General features: G+C 41.2%; 1 protein-coding gene across 1 annotated transcript in view; it reads right to left on the bottom strand.

Annotated features, from left to right (window-relative positions):
* The window catches only part of LOC115660508 (neural-cadherin-like), a 154,479-nt gene that overhangs the window by 75,751 nt on the left and 58,554 nt on the right, over positions 1-20,174 (bottom strand). The window contains exons 4-9 of the mRNA XM_030581981.1: positions 17,465-17,662; positions 16,860-17,085; positions 13,936-14,140; positions 10,778-10,889; positions 9,166-9,415; positions 4,982-5,124 (exon numbers count right to left, since the gene is read on the bottom strand). Coding sequence (XP_030437841.1) covers positions 4,982-5,124; positions 9,166-9,415; positions 10,778-10,889; positions 13,936-14,140; positions 16,860-17,085; positions 17,465-17,591 — 1,063 coding nt within the window. The 5' untranslated portion in view covers positions 17,592-17,662. The remainder of the gene's footprint in view (positions 1-4,981; positions 5,125-9,165; positions 9,416-10,777; positions 10,890-13,935; positions 14,141-16,859; positions 17,086-17,464; positions 17,663-20,174) is intronic.

Genomic DNA, 20,174 nt, shown 5'->3' on the forward strand with positions numbered 1-20,174 from the left:
GCATATACAAGGGAATACAGCCATATAAGCTATGGATCTGATCAGGGTGCAGCATCAGAATTGTATAGCTGCAGTGCAAGAAGCAAAAGGAGTCTCATGGACAACAGAGACAATTTCAAAAGCATATGGGGATGTTTTCAAAGGTGACAAGTGCCTCAAAGGAAAGTTGCACCTGGAAGTAGGCCCCAGAGTGGAATATGTGCTTACCACAAAATTCCAGTGGCACTACATAATCCAATACAAAAGGAGCCCAAAAGTCAGCAGAACAGGGGTATATCAGCTTCTGTAGAGGCCAATATATCCTGGGTAAACAGCATAGTTGTGATAAAGAAGTCAAGAGGCAAATTATACATCACCATAGATCCAAAGCCACTGAACCAGGCAAGTAAAGATGTCACTATCCACTGCCAACAATTGATGATATCGTGCTAGAACTCTCCAGAGCCAGAATCTTTACGATCTTTGTAGTTCTGGCACATAAGCCTGGATAAACAGTTCAGAATGCTGACAATCTTTGCAACCCCACTTGGTAGGTATAGATGGTTGAGCATGCCGATACACATAAGCTTAGCACCAGAGAAATTTCACCTGAGCTGGACGCATTGCCTGGGATGAAAATAATTGCAGAACATATCTTCACTGTAGGCAGAGAGAGCAATGATACAGAAACTGAATGAGACCATGACAGAAAACTACAAGCTTTTCTTCCATGATGCAGAGACAAGAACACAAGACTTAACCCAGAAAAAAATGTGACTCAAAACAGTGTGAGATGACATATACTGGACATCTGCTCACAGCAGAGGGACTAAAAGCAGAATCCAACAAGATCAAGGCAGTCAGAGCCATGCAAGCTCCAGTGGATGTGAAACAGGTATGGCACTTTATTGGAATGACAAATTTTCTGTCCAAGTTCTATCTGTACGTGGCTGCAGCAGAAGAACCCATACATCAGCTCACAATGCACGATGTTGACTAAGGCTCAGAGGTACCCAATAGTAAACATTTAACATGCTGAAACAAACGATAACAGATTCCCCTGTCCTGAAGTACTACCAGACAGAAGAAACATTGACACTCCAGTATAATACCTCTGAGAAAGGACTGGGTATAGTTTTTTTGCAGGAGCAGCCAGTTGCTTACGCCGACAGAGCCCTGTCAGAGACTGAACAGGGGTATGTCCAATTAGAAAAAGAACTTCTGGTTATTGTATTTGGAGTGGAACAATTCCATTAGTACATCTATGGCAACTCAATCATAGTACAATCAGACCACACTCCCCTAGGAACAATTATAGCAAAGCCCCTTCCTAGTGCTTCAGAGAGATTGCAGCACATGTTGATTCAACTTCAGCACTATCAGACAGAGATCAGATACTGTTCAGAATGACTACTGGTGTTAGCGGACATCCTGAGCAGGGCATATATACACAGCATCAGTGAGTTGAGAGAGGGGAATTAGGATACTAAATCCATTAACATGCTGCACTATCTCCCCAGTTTCAACAGCAAAGCTGATGGAAATCAAAGAGGCTACAGAAAAGGACATCCAACCACAGGCAGTCAAGACAGCGATACTAACAGGGAGGCCAGAAGACAAAAGCCAAGTACCAGTCAGAGCAGAACCACATTTTCAGATTAAAGATGAGAGGAGTGTGCAGGATGGAATTATATTTCAAGGGCAGAGGGCTATTGTCCCTGCCTCATTATGTAAGGATGTCATACAAAAAATACACGTCACACCTGAGCATTGACAGCTGCCTTAATCAGCCCCAAGAGCATGTTTACCGGCCGGGAACATATACATAACTACACTTCTTGATGGTAGGACGTGATACCTGCTAGTTATATGAGAGTTGTCCACCCAATCACGAGAAAGGGGGGAGCAGACTTATTCACCTTCAATGAAATGCGATACTTGATTACGGTGGACTACTATTCAAACTTTTGGGAGGTCAATGCCCTTCTGGATACAAAAAGTAAGGCAGTGACTGGCAAACTGAAGGCCTACTTTGTGAGATATGGCATTCTGGACACTGTATCCTCTGACAATATACCCCAATTTGCCTCAGAAAAATTCAAGGAATTTGCCAGCAAATAAGAGTTGAAGCACCATACCTCCTCCCCAGCCAAGGTGGAATTAGCTATGAAAACAGCTAGGAGACTGTTACACAAGACTGTGCCTTGTGATTCAGATCGTCAGCATTCTGGTACACAGAAATACCCCAACACGGGGGTGCCGAAACAGTCCAGCACGGGCACTGATGGGGAGAAGGACAAAACTCTGCTACCAATGAAAGGAGACCTGTTGAGGCCTGAAGTATAGAGATAACGCTGAGAGGAGATAGCCAACAATCAGAAAAAGCAGGCTCTAGAGTACAACAAGTCAGCTAAGAACCTACCAGCCCTGCAGACAGGCTCTCCTGTGGGGATCCAGCCATTAGAGAGACACCAGAAGGAATGGGATAAAGGATCTGCAAGGGTGCAGTGGGATTCACATCATCTGAGGTGACATCAGAAGAGAGACAAGTGACAAACTCAAGGAGCTCAAGCTATTTAGCATAATAAAGAGAAGGTTAAGGGGTGGCTTGATAACAGTCTATAAAAACCTACACAAGAACAAATATTTAATAATGAGCTCTTCAGTCTAGCAGAAAAAGGTAAAACACAATCCAGTGACCAGAAGTTGAACCTAGATAAATTCAGACTGGAAATAAGGCATATATTTTTAACAGTGAGAGTAATTACCCACTGGAACAATTTACCACAGGTGATGGTGGATTCTTCACCACTGACAATTTTTAAATCAAGATTGGATGTTTTTCTAAAAGAAGTAGGAATTATTTTGTAGGCGTTCCATTGCCTGTGTTGTATGATCACAATGTTCCTTTCTGATCTTGGAATTTATATATTCAAAGGAACAAGAAGCACTTATGAGCCAGCAGCCCAGAGACAGCCTACAGAGATACAGCGATTATCACAGAACAGAAAGACAGAAAACCATTGGAGGCAAAGGAGACTGCAAAGACAGATAGTTTGCTAGACTTGGAGACAGATGACAGGGAAACAGAGATAGGTCACTCCAAGTATGATCACATGTTGAGGAGACCAAACTATCTGAAAGACTATGAAACCATCTGCATCTGTGGTAAAGAGAAGACTTCAATTCAGATATGTGTTATCAACCTCTGTCTGAAAGAACAAGGGTGCGGCTCTGGACACCAGCTATGTTTTTAATGTTTATATTAAAATGTTTATAAAATAAGGAAGATGTATCATGATCAGTGGAAATGGAGTCAAAGGGCCCATGTTTCCTGGAGTGACTTTTATCAAGGGAACAGCAGGAAAACAGGGACTGTGAGGAGTTGGGCTAGAAGCAATGCAGCCACATGGACAGAGCAGTGCACAGAGTTTAATAAAGTTCTACTTGTTCAATTTAACCTGCATTCAGCTTCGTTCTTTGCTAATAAAACATGTAAGACTTATGCTGGCTCTCTTCACAGAGGTGAACTTCACCCAAGGGAGCGCAAGAACTGCCACACTATGCGTGGTCCCTCATTGGATGCACAAGTGACAGGGAGACTCCTTGTGCCCTTTTCTTCTGGGCACAAACAAGCTTTAAGTGAACAGACAATGTCAGTAGGAGGAGGATCTAAGGCTACGTTAGCATTAAAGTACTGAATATGGTACTATTCTGTTCAATAAAATGCTGTCCTCAATAATGCAAAACCACAGACCTTGCAGTCCTTATTCAGTTCTTCATTTGACCCATTCCAACAAGTCAATGAGATTTTTACCTACTTCAGGACTGCATGATGAGATCTTAACATGCACAGTATGCCTCTATTCCAGCATATGCTATATCAGACGGTGTAGTGCAATATCTTTGCACATCATAGTATACAGGTTAAGCTTTCTGACACCATTTTGTCTTTTTAATAAGAATGTTACGACCAAGAAAACAGCCACTCATATATTCAATATCAGATTGAAACAGTGCACATGGCTCAAAGCTCTTCGTGGCAATTTAAATCTCATACCAATTTTTGGAATATAATTTTTAGCAACCTAGGTAATTAATTTCCTAAATGGTATGTTTTCCAGTTCCTTGGCTGAATGCTTCGCTAACTATGGAACTGGGATGCAGCATATGTCTGCTGATTGGGTAACTATTCTCTCTCTCTTGACTGATTCAGACAGACAATGCAGTGAACAAATAACCAGGGATGTTATAAAGTTGTTAGGAAAATGATATATATATTAAACCCGAGTTAAAGAGGCAAAGGCACCAATTCTGTGGGTGCTCCAGAGTTGAAGCCCAGCACCCACCGGTGGGCTCCTCATCCCGCTTCCTCACCCAGTCTCTCTGACTGCCAGCGGGCCCCACAAATCAGCTCCCTCCCACTCCCTGCCCAGGCTCCCTCCTGCCAGGAATGTGCCAGGGAGGCAGGTGCAGAGTGAGGACAGACCAATCCCCTCTTGCTGGTAACATGGGTTGGAGAGAGTGCAGTGGCCCCGGACTGGGCATGGATGGGGTCGCTGGTGGGGGATGACATGACCATTCATGGGACCTCCCTTTAGATCATACTCCCCCCAGTATGGGGAGGCACCGGTTGTCTATGGGGCACCCTCACTGGAGGGAGCAGAACAGGGGCGGAAAGAGGCGGGGTTGGGTGGGGCCTTGGGGGAAGGGGCCAGGCCTGGCATGGACCAAGGGTCAAGCACCCCCTCCCCACCCCCCCGGAAATCAGGAAGTCAGCGCCTATGTACGAAAGGATGGATTGTAAAAGGTAGAATAGTTAGATTATATTTTACCGCATACTCTTATTGGTATTGTAGCAGCTCAGCAAAAGCAGGATATCCCACCAAATAATTTTACTGTTGCTAACTATTAAAGACTGAATTCAATGTGCTGGTGTTTGCAAATAAACTGAAAATTTTCAATACTGCAGACAGAATAGCAATGGCAAATTTATCATTACCTTTCTGAGGGTCAACAACAAAGTTTCCCTTTTGATTCCCTGCTATAATGTCATAAGTCAGGCCATCACCATCAGGGTCTATAGCATCGACTGTAGCAATCAACGTATTTGGGCCTGCATCTTCAGAAACAAAACTCCTGTAGCTGTTAAAAAGAATTGTAATAAGAAATTATGACATATAATGAAAAAGTCAATTAAAATATATGTACAACTGAATGTATGTTTTAGAGCAGCATTTGTTGACTGTTTAAATGTAATGTAGAGGTTTATAGTTTAATGAATAATAGAATTAACCTGATGAGATATTCTACCTTGTTAACCAATGAAACAATAAAAGTTGGACATTAAATCAACCAATTAACAGATTCTTTCTGCTTTTCCCTTTAATAGATTTCCCCTGCAAACTTCTAGGAAAAAGAAAGTTTACCTTAAACAAGGATTTGGGTGAAATGTGGAGTTCACCATTTTACACACACACACACACACGGAGAATGGACATATGAATGTCAGGATATACTGTATCACGCATGATACATGGGGCCAGGGTACATGGGTCATCATCATAGCTTATCACTGCAAAACTGCAACCACGACCCTGTGTTATCACTTATCTCAAATACCATAGTTTCTCAGGAGTGCAAGATGTTGACAGAGGGAACTGTATCGGGCTGTGCCCAAGTGTTTGTCTAGGATCTTCCCAATCACATTTGGGGTCATCCTTCAACCTCCACTTGGTGAAATTATCACCAGGTTTTCCCATCCGAGCTCTCACTCGATTTAGAGTACACTAGGATTCTTGTTCAAAATACAAAAACAAAAACACTCCCCTAAATAAAAAACCTAAAATATGAGTAAACAAAAAGTACACTGGTGTAAGCCCAGAGTAACTTCACTCAGTTCACTGAGATTAGGGTGACCAGACAGCAAGTGTGAAAAATCAAGACAAGGGGTGAGGGGGGGATAATAGGAGTCTATAGAAGAAAAAAACCCAAAAATTGGGATTGTCCCTATAAAATCGGGATATCTGGTCACCCTGAGATCATAATCAGTCCCAACATGGCCAGACTTGCAAGATGAAATCAACCACACTCAGATACCATGACAGTAAGGGCCATATATATTCCTAGACAAAGAGACTGAATTCAAGACAAAACTTCCCTTACATTTTACATGTATTGATTTGTGTGTGTGTATTTGCTGGTGCATTAAGATAGGGTTGGGGGTGGGTAGCATTTAATATGCAATCCAATAAGGGAACTAAATGATTCTGGTTTAGCTCAGCTATTCAAAACCCCAAGGCCATTGTCTTAGCTCTGCATCAGAAAACCAAGTGAACTGTAACTCTGACAACTTTAAGCATTAAATATAGGAGCAAAAGAGTTTAAATCATCAAGAAAGGTCTCCGAAGAAGCAGAAGGAGAAAACTGACAAAATGAAACAGAGTGTTAGCTTAAAGCAACTCATAATCGAGGAATAGGATAATTAAGGGGCGAGAAAGCTCCAGGCTAAGAATTATGAGTTTATACTGGACTGTAAATCTATTTAAACAAAGCATTAAAAGGACAACATCATCTTGATTTGCATCTCTGCATTGGTCCATGATTGAGCATAAAATTAACTGCAGATTAGTGTCTTTAGAGGAACTAAATTACAGATGATCACAAGGAATCTATGTAACAGAGCCAACATCAGACAAGACCTGCTTGAAGTTCAACCTTAGATTCAGGAGGGCATCAGCAAGGTCAAGATAAACCAAAACGAAAGCTTTCACCTGGAAAAAACGGTACTACAATGAAGCATTTGTTTTTAAAGGAATAACCACATATAAGATTAAACAATTATGTGGACACTGCAAAAAGATACAAGAAATAAGAGGATAATGGATTAGTGTGCCTGTCAGCCTTGATAACATCCATTTAAGAGCCTGGAATATTTTTTTTTAAAGGGGCGCATGTTCTGAAGAACTATAGTCTTTAGATTCTGGATTAGCCCTATTTGGACATGCAGAGGACCACTAAGAATTTTTCAGCTCTTTTCATAGCCAAACTATCTGAGGGATGTTCAGTTCCCCCTCAGATGCTGGCTCACTAGAAGGAAGGAAGGTAGGAAATTGTAAAGACACATATTACCTTTAGGTATTATAAGGACTGTCAAGAAGTCTTGACATCGTGTTCAGACAAGCCACAAGTTTGGCTCCATTAAAATCCCCTCCTGATCTTTGCTCTGAGCAACTTTTACTTTTAAGCTGATGCATAAAAGTTAGAATTTGACAGTGGTAACCTGAGAATTCCACTGCAGAGTCTGTAACTTGCATGTAAGCTCATACTGCTTTTGACACAGATTCAGACACTTGTAAGACTCAAGGTTTAAAGAGGACTGCGCTTACTGAAGACTGGAAAATGTTCCCTGTGTTGATGGGAGATGGGACTGGGTGAGATTAAGAGCATTCCACTTATTTATTATTGACATTTATCTTGTGATTTCTTCGTATAGCAGTAGTCAGTTAGGACTCTGTCATCTACTAAACATTTTGTTTTAACAATTCAATAAAATAGTAAACATTTTGCAGCACTATCTCCAAAGCCTAAACTGTCTAATTAAGGGCAAGATTCTGCTATGCACTCTGGATGTGCTGGGATGTGGAGGGACAGAGATACTGCTTGGACTCCCAGCATTTCTGGCTGATTTTCTACTTGGGTCTCCTGGAGTACTCAGTCTGAAGCAGTAACTCCACCACTCTTGGAAAGGCTATCATGTCCTGCTATATCCCCATACAACCAGCTCTGACCAACTCTGGCCAGCTCTGACCCACCCTGCACCTTTCAGACAATTAGTACTCAGGCAAGCTCCAGCATGGAGTAAGGATTGTGGTATCCATTAGGATTCTGGCCAGCACTTGTGCAGGGCAGGAAGAGGGAGAAGGGATAGGAATAGTCTCCAAAACCTTCCCTGTAATAATGTGAGTTCTCACTTCTAGTGGATATGTTTTCTCCCACTAACACAATGTATGTTACCAATGTAAGTTATCTAGCATGTGTAGAGTAAAGAATTCTTTCAGAGCTAGCAGTGGTTGGAGCCTATATGAACATAATATTTGTTTACTTTAAGACTGATGATGAAGTTCTGCAAAACTTCCCAATAAGAATTTTTAAAAAATATTTTTTTTTGTAAAATTTACAAGCTTGAACTTTTTGCACTACAGATTAATGACTCATTCTTGTTCTCATTTATATTAATGGAAATTTTGTCAGAAGTTTATCTCAAAAGATTTCTGATATATTGGGATACATCCAGAAAGAGACTTCTAGTTTTGGATCCGACCCAAACCCAGGACCCCGGAAGAGCATTTGGATGCAGGAATTCAAATATTAAAAACTCAGGGAGGGAGATCTTGGCTAGGAGGCTCCATTTCAGGGCCATCTCTATTTTAAAAATCTACTTTTGTTGCTACCATTTGAAGTAGCTATCCTACAAGGAATGATGACTCACAGGGTCAAATTCTGTAGGAATGTTTAAGGATGTATAAATTGGACTCAGATCCCATTAGTCTTACTTCTTCTGATTTGCCAATGTGTGAGTGAATATAAAAGATTCTATGTTGGTATGATTTATATGGTGAGGAGATGGAAGAAGATGGGCATCTTACTTGAGCATACATGCTTTTAAATGCTATTCTTCATTCCTTGTCTTGCTTCACTTGTCTCTTCTGGACACTTGATGTGTGAATTACACCAGCTTAAATTTACTGGACCAAATTCAGAGGTGATATGTAAGGGTAAGTGTGTTTAAGTGAGCAAGTCTAAATCTAAATCAACCCATGGAAGTCTAAGCTGGTAGGACGTATATGCTGGAAGAACCAGAAGAAGGTTCAAGACTAACTTGGACTATTCAGATTCATCAGTGAAGAATGTTTCTCACAATCTTTTGAAATCATCTCTAAATTTTGCAGTTAGGAACCAAACTTAAGGATTTATTTTACTGTGAGTATGAAATTTCTGGGCCAAATCCTTGTGGAGTGTAAATCAGCATATATCCACTCATTTCAATGAAGCTATGCCAATTTAAACAAGGTGAAGATCTGGCCCTCTGAGCACGTCTTAGTTCCTGTGATATCTCTTTATATCTTGACATCCACAAGTTAAGAACAATATTTTCAGAGTTTTAAAAACATCTTATATATTTACATTGTCTGAGAAAACTTGGGTGCTTCATCATTCATGTTTGAAACATGGATTCTAACAGTTGCTGTCCCAGTCTTTGGCTCTTCTCCTTTATCTACAGCCATAATTATAAATTCATAAAGATGGCTGGGCCGCTCATAGTCCAACTGTGTTGCTGGGAAGATAGTACCATGTGAAGAAATGCTAAAATCTGGACTCAAAGTGTAATATATTATTTCAGAGTTTTTTTCTGAATCACAGTCGCTGGCTGTCACTATTAAAACAGAAGAAAAATACAAATTCCTAGATTAAGGTCTAAGGATTAAAATTATATAAACTTTAATAAACAAATTAATGAGTGGCATAAAAATAACAGTAACAACATTTATTTTAACATGTGGTGCTTGAAATAACTTAAGTAGTACAGGATATAGCATATTTTATACTGTTTAACTATAGTTTGAAAACAAACTGTAAAAAAAGCACATTTTTTACTTCAGCTCTCAATATTTATATCAACAAGTAATAATTCAAGGTAAGGCATTCAGTTGCCTGGCTACTTCCACCCATTGTTATGCCTTTGTCTGCTAAAGAGCCCTCTACTATCAAAAATCTTCTTCCTACGTAGATATTTATATTCTCATGTCCACCTGATTTGTACCACTCACCCAAATTTACTTTGTCTCCAACAGGCTTGCCTCCTACAAACACATGATTAACTTCATATACAAGAGTGGTCACACACAGTTCAATTAGACTACTCATATATAAAATTAAATATGTTCTTAAATGCACAATCTAAAATAATACATTACTAGATTATAAAGTTTCATTTCCCATTCAAGAGATCAGTTTTTAATGTTCTAATAATTTGCTATTTTAACCTGTGTATACGTCTTCAAATCATAAGAAAAATTAACTGAAGGAATAGCCTTAAATATGCATGAAAGTATTTATTTTGATGTAAATCTGCTTTTTCTTTCAGACTATGCCCTTATTTATATAAAAACCGATTTTTTTCACCATTTCATGCACAACACAGAACTGCATAATTTAAAACTGAGTTATTTGGTTATAAATTCAGTAGGGGCAAAACTTTGCTCCCTTCACTCACCTAAACACACATGCATACAGACAAAAGACCCTGGTGCAGTTCAGTGGAATGGGTTGGGGAGGACACAGCATGTGGACAGCCCACAGAGGCTGTGTGCACCATAGAGCTGTGTTCCATAAGGATTCCCTCTGTCCCAGCGCACAGGGTGGTTTCAAAGGTGCAAAGAAGAGATGCATTGATGGACTCACAACTACTGACCATCTCCATCCTTCTGAAAGAGGGACACAGCAGCTGCTGGGCTACTGCAACTCTTAAGGATGTAATAGCAGCCACAGCATCTGTACTGCCACTTCATACTCCTACAGAAAAGATTTGTTTCCTTCCTTTCTCCTCCCTCTCCCAGCTTCTTTCAGCTATGCACAGGGCTCATGAACCAATTCTGCAAGGTGCCAAGTACCTCCTCAAAGCTGTTGCGCATCCCACCCTAGAATTGGTACCTGGTGTTTCAGAGGGGAAAATTCTAATTAGCAGCAGAAAACAATTCTCCTACTGACTGTAGTGAATAGACTTTGAAGTGCTAACCTTGCAGAAGTACAGTTGTCATGGGAACTGTTTCAGGAACATTGTCTTTGCTGTAGATTGACTGCTGGAATTCTGGGGCACAATCATTCTCATCTGTGATTACAACCAAAACCTGAATGGAAGAGATGAGAGCATTAAGTAGTATCAAAGTGGATCTGAGCAATGTCTTCACTGGTATAGATATATTTGATGCAAGGATTTTCCAAAAATAATCTTCTTAGAGGATTTCAGAAGCTATAGCCCGTAGGAAGAGTCATTTTTGTTAGATTGTTCATTCCCCGCTGAGAACTGTTTTTATGTTATCCAGAAATTCTTAAGTAGTGGCAACTGTCATATCCAAAAATTCTTCTACTGCAAGGTCAGGGCTGGTGTAACCACTAGGTGAACTAGGCAGCCGCCTGGGGTGCCAAAAAGCAGTGCCCCAAATTTTTTTTTACATTATTGCTTAGGGGCAGGTACCTGTCAGTCTCCAGTGCTCGGGCCATGCTAGCAGACTCTTCACCTCAGAATCTCCCCCACTTGCCCAGGGGCCACTCCTCCTCTCAGGCTCCCCGGCCACTGCCGCCGCGGCCGCCCAGGAGGACATGGGTGGAGGACGCCGCCACGGAGGAGACACAAGGGGCTGGGCTCAGCTGGGGCCCTGCAGCTGCCAGCTGAGAGCAGCAGGAACCGGGCACCTCTCAGAGGGAGCTGGGCGGCCCAAGCCCAGGGTGGCAGCAGCCTCCCTGGCAACAGGGGCAGGCGGGGAGCATAGCCCGCCATGGGGCAGGAGAGGCCACACTGCTGTTGTTTCCCGCCTACAGCCATCCTTTGCACCATGCGGCAGGGCCAGGAAACAGCAGCAGCAGCAGCAGCATGGCCTCTCCTGCCCCATGGTAGGCTACACTCCCTGCCTGCCCTGCTGCCAGGGAGGCTGCTGCCGCCCTGGGCTCAGGCCACCCAGCTCTCCCCCAGAGGCACCCAGCTCCTGCTGCTCTCAGCCGGCAGGTGCGGGGCCCCAGCCGAGCCCGGCCCCTTGCATCTCCTCCGTGGTGGTGCCCTGCGCCTGTGTCCTTCGGGGTGGCCACAGCAGCAGCGGTCGGGGAGCCTGAGAGGAGGAGTGGCCCCCGGGCAAGTGTGGGAGACTCCGAGGTGAAGAGACTGCTGGCCCTGGCGTGGCCTGAGCACTGGAGACTGACAGGTACCTGCTCCTGCCCCTGCCCCATCACAGCACCGCCTACCCCCCAGCTGAGTGTTACCTGCCCCATCAGCCTCAGTGCCCTGCCCCATACTGTCAGCCATCCCAAGCTCACTGCGACACCAGCACCCCTTGGCGAAGGGCCCCCTGATCTTCACAAACAGCCGTCACCGCAGGCCTGACAAACTCACTGCACCCCACATGTGTCTTACAGGGCACTTCCTTTCCATGTTCCTCTTTGTCGGTATCTACACAAGGCTGGTAACTTGTCAAGAGTGAGAATCTTTGTGAGATGTGTGCATGGGTAATATTGAAGGAATAAAGTATTTACCTTAAAATTCTGCTTTATAGACTTGGAGTAGAAATTAGTCACCAGGGTATAATGGCCCTTTGGGGCAAGGGGGATTTGTCACCCTGGCTAACCTGGCTGGTGATTCAATGCAAGGCTCAATTGTTTAGCTTTGCACAATAGTAAGACTTTGAATGGAACACTATCAGAGGCAATGGCAAACAACTGAAATGCCTTAAAGGTAAAAAAGAAACATTACAAAACCCTTACCTGTTCTGACAGGATGTTTATAATGCTAAGTTTACTAGTTTTCGGGGGTTGTCAGGGATAGGGGAGGGGCACAAGGTGGAAGTTTTGCCTAGGGTGCAAAATATCCTTGCACCAGCCCTATGCAAGGTTTTTCCATTTTTTCCTCATGGACATTGACTCTTATTTTCTTATTTAATTGTAGGACAAATGTATTCTCCATTTTCTTAGCATTCTTTTTCATTACTGCATCTTGCAATACATTTTTATTATTTCTACCACTATAAATATAAAAGCAACTAATTCTTCTGCCAAGCATATTACGCTTTTAACAGTATAAATTTGCTGAGACCAGATTTTGAACTGAATGACATTGGTGTAAATCAGGAGGTAAAAATATGGAATGGGAGGTCAAATTTTGACTCCTAATGGTTTTCATTAAAATGTTTTCATTCCCCTAAGACAAATATTATGGGTTTAAGTCTCCTCTCACCTAAACCAATGCAAATCAGGAGTAACTCCACATAAGTCAATGAAGCTATACCAGCGTAAAGAGATTGTAAGTAAAATTAGAATCACAACCTAAGTATTCACAAAGCCACCTCATTGTCCTCCTTCAAATACTATCTTAAAATCTTCTCTGCTGAGATTTCCATAAAACAATCAACAAAGGTTATCAGCAGACTGTGTGCTCAGACCTCTGCTTACCATGCTGGCCAATGTTATCTCATTGTTTCCTTGTGTTCCCCGTCTTTTTACTGTGTGCCCCTGTTGTCTCGTATCTTATACTTAAATTGTAAGCTCCTTGAGGCAGGGAAGGTCTCTCTGTTACATGACTGTACAGTGCTTAGCACAAGTTCCTGGTCTCTAATAAATAAATAATATATGTACACATCTGCTAGATCTGTATTTCAATTATTTTTTCACCTTTAGAAAAGCTTTTAAGAGTATTGTGACTTGATGTCTTTTAGATACAGTATATCCATTACAAATTACCATTGCTTCATTTCTTACGATTGTTCCCCATTCTTTAAGCTAAAAATTATTCTGTGTTCATATTCTCTGCTTTTTAAATGAAAATACTGTAGAATATACACCATGCTCTGTGAGCCAGTTTAGAACAAGGATAGTGGCATCAGGTCTGGACTAGTGATATTTCTTCCCCTCTGAGCAGGCAAGGGCTGCGAATTGTGGAGAGGCAGTAAATTCAGTTCCTGAAGAGGAAAGAAGCATCTTACATGAATGGGTCATTTCAGGAGTAGCATCAGTGGGCTCTTGCCTCAACCAGAGACAAGGACACAACACAAAGACTAGGAGTACAGTGGGACAGAATGTGAGGTAGAAAGGAGGGGATGGGAATTAAAGCTATGAAGAATCTGGAAGGACCTGGATAAGCTGGAGGGAAATCAGGGCTGTCCTGATCAAAACAGAATGATGCGGTGTTACCTCAGCTACACTGCTAAACTGCTCTTGGCCTTCTGTTGCTCTGACCAGAAGCAAGTATTGGTGGTGGTCACTCTCATAATCCACACTTCGAGTCAAGCTGATCTCTCCTGTCACCTGATGGATGCTGAACAGGCCACTAGGATTAGTCAGCAAATTGTAGCTCAGGGATTTGTTTTGATATGACAAAGCAGAGACTGTAAGAAATCTGGATAAAAATGAAAAGCAAAAAGCATAGAGAAAAGACATTAACACAACATTATTATTTTCCCTCTCTGAAGTTCTTATCCACAAAAATTAACCTCTTATATTTGTTTTCCTAATATTGTGATGTTGAATATTAGAATTCTGAAATACCAGAATATGGCAAAAATGCAATAAACTGCAAAACACTCATAGTGAGCTACCAGTGGTCCATATCATTTTTTTAATAGGGGTCAATATAATTATATGGGAGAATCTTCAAAGTTCAATTCCTTTCAAATAAGCACCCAGGACTGTGGATCTGAACGTTATTAGTATTTTGAAAACCTCTTGATCTGCAAAACTAAGTAATGTTGTCTTACAACATTTTCAGAAAATTGTATTCTCACTTTGATCTCTTTTGTTGGTGCATGCTCTCAATGCTGATTGTGTTGAGGTTTGTGACCATCTTTAACTTTGTAGATATTTAATACAAAGTTAAAAGAAGAAAAAATCACAAAGGAAACATTTTGAGTATTTCAAAGAGAAAATACATCCCTCGGCCATTTGTTGCCTGATCCTGCAAGGTGCGAAGAGCCTTGTGATAGAAGATCCCCCAAACTCCAAGGAAGAACAGGATCAGGCCCTTGATTTGCATGAAATGGAGAATAGAACCATTATACCTTTCAGTAAATTATAAATGATTACATTGCAAATACGTTACTGAAGTGGTGGGTGTGGTTTGGTTTGGTTCTAATCCTACAGAAAGTGCAATTGCTTTCTTAGATTGGGACAAATGCTATTTGATAATGCCCAGGCACACCCACTTATTTTCAGTGCTTTATATACACCAAATGTTGGTGTGCAAATGCAATTACATGCCCAGTTATTTGTGTATTTGCTAATTTTGCCTATTCAACATAGGCACAGTGTTTTCTATTCCTTTAAAATACAGGCATTCAGAAGTGGGTCCTTATGAGTTTCATGATCATTCTCCGTAAGCAATATTTATACAATCTTTTTTAGTTTGGATTTTTGTACCATTCATAGCAAATAAATCATCCCATGAGATTTGCAGAGATTGGTACATCTCAGTTTTTATGAGTACTTTCTTCCTGCTGCCATACTGCTGGCAATGACTTCTTTCAGAAGTTCTGATATTGCAGTTGAAATTTTGAGGTACACCTCTACCTTGATATAATGTTGTCCCCCGGAGTCAAAAAATCTTACCGCGTTATAGGTGAAACCACGTTACATTGAACTTGCTTTGATCAACCGGAGTGCGCAGCCCCGCCAACCCGGAGCACTGCTTTACCGTGTGATATCCGAATTCATGTTATATCGGGTGACGTTATATCGAGGTAGCAGTGTATTGCCAAAGGTTGTGATAGGTCATATCTTGTTTGTTTTATTTATTATTTGTATTACCATAGCACTTACCAGCCCTAATCATGGATGAGGACTCCATTGTGCTAGACTGACCACTGATTAACAGATCCACTTTAATATTAGTACTGTAGGGTTCTACAACAATCTCTGTTAGCACTCTTTGTTAATGTAGAATAATAATTTGCTTTCACTGGGTGGCATTATTTATGGTCATGGCCTCTAGAGTCATATTATAATCTGATTACACTCAAGATTAATATTTCATTCCCTTGGGATATTGCTGGGGAACTTGACAAACTGGCTGGCTATCAACCACCCGTAGGTGTGAAAACTGTTTTTAAATGCTGATTAAAAAGTAGTTACAAAGAATCTTCTTATTTTTTTTAGATTTAGCCTTGTCTGTCTCCAAAATGGCAGAGATAAAATACCTGGTAGGATTCCACAATTCTTAAAACATAGGGACCAAAAGAGCATATATATCCATCACACTTTTAAAGCAAAAGCACATTATCATCTGATCTCATACATTCTAAATTACTATATCCAGGAAGTCTGTAGCTATATAGGTACTAAAAAAAGTTGATAAAACACGGTAGATAACATGACAAGATTAACAAACATATTACAATACAGACCATGAGCTTTCAGATCAAAGGGCGTCATGGTTTAACTGTAGGAGAAAACTTTTGCACTACAAATTAGAGCAAGTCAGTGAGGTTGAATAGGTGCAACTGAATTCAGAATTTGTCCCACTACATAAAACTGAGTTTGCTAGTCCAGTAAAAGGTTTTGGTTTATCCTGCGCAAATTATATGTCAGAATTTTTGGTGATATGCACACTGGCATGATAAACCAACAGAATGGAAAATCAAATGACCAAGCTTTGTAATGTCTTCATTTTTGCCCAGTATTCACAGCCTTTTGCTTTTTCTCGTTTTCATGTGAGGAACTTGTCACTTTTCCAAACATCAACACAGACCCTGAACTGGAAAAATACATAAAGGATATTTTCTCTTCTTGTTTAATGCCTCTAATTCGCCTTTGTGGTCATTTTTAAAAATAGGCACAACCAGTTTCTCCTATTCATTATTACTGTGCTAACATCCTTTACAAACATGAACATCTCATTCTTCACTAGTACTTTTCCACATACAATGATGACTACAAAATAAATCAAACTGTATCTATCTTAGATACTTCTTTCTCTGGGATATAGAATAGCCAATCATCATATCTTTTTGCAATCTGCAAATAATCTGAAGGCTTCTGGGTGATGATATCAAGGTTAAGTTAGTAGTCTGTGCTATAACCCCGGCTATTAACTGGTACTAGTACGATTTTTAACTGGTACTTACGATTTTCCCTGGAGTGTGTTTTCAGGAACATAAACTATATATGATATGTTGGTAAATTGTGGTGGTCGAAGCCCCGCAATCACAGAAACAGAAGCAGGAGACCCTTTATTACCAAGTTTATCCACTGCTAACACAGTTATTAGGTATTCCTTGTCCTTCACTAGTGGTAGACCTGTTGTTTTAATCCAACCGCTGTCCTTCTCGACCTCAAATCTGTCTTCTCCACCTAAGTAGAAATATAAACCCAGAGACTGTTGTCAGGAAAATTTTTACTGGAGTAAAATTGGGAGAATAATTCCCACTAGAAACTCCTATATGGAAAAACATGCACAGCTACTCCAGAGAAACCAATGCATCACTGGGGATGGACAGTGCTGCCACAGCCCTCTGCTAAAGGTGGCCAATTTTAAACTATTGCTGGAGTTTCCTAAGAACCCCTCCAGTAGATGAGAGGTTATCAGTGAGTCTGCACTTCGATTTGACTTTGTGCTACAGGAGATCCACAGGATGAGTTCTGTCAGAAGGACCTGGGGGTAGTGGGGAAGAAGCCAGGGTAGTGAGTCTGTGTATGCGCACATGCATATGTGCATATACTTTTAATTTACCTTCCAAGAGAAAATATTCCACAGCTCCGTGGACCCCTTCATCGTCATCCACAGCAAAAAGCTTATATACTTTAGTACCTGCTGCAGCTTTAGGAGATACCACAGCCAAGAACGGGAAAGGGTCCATGGCCCATTCAGGTGCATTGTCATTCACATCTGTCACAGTAAGTTCTAAATGCAGCAAGTACCATTCCTCTCCTGATAATTAACAGAAAAACAATGGATTAGTTAGCACACTAATTATAAGCACTGAAAATATCTGGGATACAGTATTATTCCTAAATATCGTTCCTAAGGAATCCAATTTAATAGGGAAAAAAATACTTTTGTAGGCCTCAATCTGCAGCTGACAGCATTCAGATGGACTCCTGTACCTGTGAGGAGAGCCACTGACTTCAATGGGGCTCCAACAGGACACAACAGTCAGTTCAAATGCTGTCAACTACAGGATTAGGTTCGTTATATTCTGTCAATACTACTTATTAGAACTGGTCAAAATATTTGACTTTTCTGAGAAAAAAATTTTGTAAAAATTTTTCAAGAAACATTTTCTGTGTTTTTCATTTACAGAGTGATTGGAAATTTTCAAAAATTTAAAATGTCTACAAAAATTTCTCTGCATTTTTTATCAACTCTACTATCCTTATGGATTTTTATCAGTTTACAACTTCAGTGAAAGACTAATCAGATTTTTATCTTTTATGACAATCAAATTGATTGTTTCAAAACCAAAAATGGAACCCTTTTATTCATCTATAATCCGTAACGAGAAGATAGATAATTAACAAGTGGGTATGCACTAGCTATACTTCTGTCACCATTTACCCAGCCAACGAAAGCATCAAAGCACTTGAAATAGTGAATCTCATCAGCACTCCGACTGTCAGAAAAGAGTCACCAAAAAAAGGGATATAAGAAACTGTTTTTAATTTTTCAGTGCCTGAAATAGGGGTAAGGGCTCAAAAGTAAAGGTTAGAGATGACAAAATGAGGAAAATAGTCTTCGTGGAAAATTCTTTTGAATACTAAGTAGTAGCGCTAGAATCCCAGCTCAAAGGAAAGCAGAGCAGAACTCTACTAATTATTGATAAACAGATGAATAAATCCATACATTCTTGTAACTTATAAATATTTGCCCCCAGGGATGAGCTGCCAAAATCTTAACAACCGGTTCCCTATAAAAAGTTCTGATTTAAGGGATGGTGCCACAGTATGTATTTTTTGTACCAATAGGGTTACCATTGTCATAAACAGATAGCTAAGGGTTAATGTCTCTTTCACCTGGAAAGGGGTAACAAAAAACACCTGACCAGAGGACCAATCAGGAAACAAGACTTTTTCAGATCTGGGTGGAGGGAAGTTTTGGGTGTGAGTTCTTTGTTCTTTGTCTTGGGTCTGTGCCCTCTCCGCTCTGAGAGTGATCTATCTATCTTCAAGCTTATAATCTTCTGTTTTCAAATGTAAGTAGAAGGATAGTAAGACAATAGGTTTATATTGTTTTTTTTGTATTTACATGTGTGTAGTTGCTGGAATGTGTTAAATTGTATTCTTTTTGGATAAGGCTGTTAATTCATTTTTTTTCCTTTAAGCAATTGACCCTGTATATTGTCACCTTAATACAGAGACCATTTTATGTCCTTTTTCTTTCTTTTTATATAAAGCTTTCTTTTTAAGACCTGTTGGAGTTTTTCTTTAGTGGGGACTCCTGGGAATTGAGTCTGCAGCTCACCAGGGAACTGGTGGGAGGAAGAAGTCAGGGGGGAAATCTCTTTGTGTTAGATTTACTAAGCCTGACTTTGCATACCCTCTGGGTGAGGGGGGAGAGAGAGGTTAGATCTCTTGGTACTTGTGTTTCAAGGACGTGAAACAGGGAGAGTGGAATCCCTTTGTTTAGATTCATGGAGCTTGAATCTGTATATCTCTCCAGGAACCCAGGGAGGGAACACCTGGAGGGGAAGAGGGAGAAGGGAAGTGGGTTATTTCCCTTTGTTGTAAGACTCAAGGCATCTGAGTCTGGGGGTCCCCCAGGGAAGGTTTTGGGGAGACCACAGTGCGCTAGGCACTGTATAATTCCTGGCTGGTGGCAGCAATTACCAGGTCCTAGCTGGTAACTAAGCTTGGAGGTTTTCATGCTAACACCCATATTTTGGACGCTAAGGTCCAGATCTGGGAAGAAATGTTATGACAACCATACATCTGTATTTTCCCGGATGGCAATTTAAGAACCAAAAAGCCTGACATGTCCGGGAAAATATGCATGTATGTTAACTCTACCTAAAGTTCTTTTTTAAAAAGATGGGCCTGAACTAGAAATGAACTCCGTTTCATGTGTGTGGATCCCCGCCACTCCCTGGAAGTGTGATAGGGTGACCAGATGTCCTGATTTTATAGGGACAATCTCGATTTTTGGGTCTTTTTCTTATATAGGCTCTTATTACCCCCCACCTCCTGTCCCGATTTTTCACACTTGCTGTCTGGTCACATGTGTGAATCCCAGTTGCTCCCTGCCCCGCTCATTGAAGCAGGTGGGCTGGGTTACTGCCCTGGGAACTGCGGGGCACCAGTGGACATGGGGCTGGCTGGAGGTAGGGGCTGGCTGCTGGCAGGGCAAGGGGATTCGGGGCTGGCTGGAGACGGGTGTGTGGGGCTGACTGGCTTTGGGCAAGGTCGCAGGGGGGTGCAGCAGGGGTTGGCAGGGCTGGAGACAGAGG

The sequence above is a fragment of the Gopherus evgoodei genome, chromosome 12, assembly GCF_007399415.2.
Source record: "Gopherus evgoodei ecotype Sinaloan lineage chromosome 12, rGopEvg1_v1.p, whole genome shotgun sequence".
NCBI classification, from domain to species: Eukaryota; Metazoa; Chordata; order Testudines; family Testudinidae; genus Gopherus; species Gopherus evgoodei.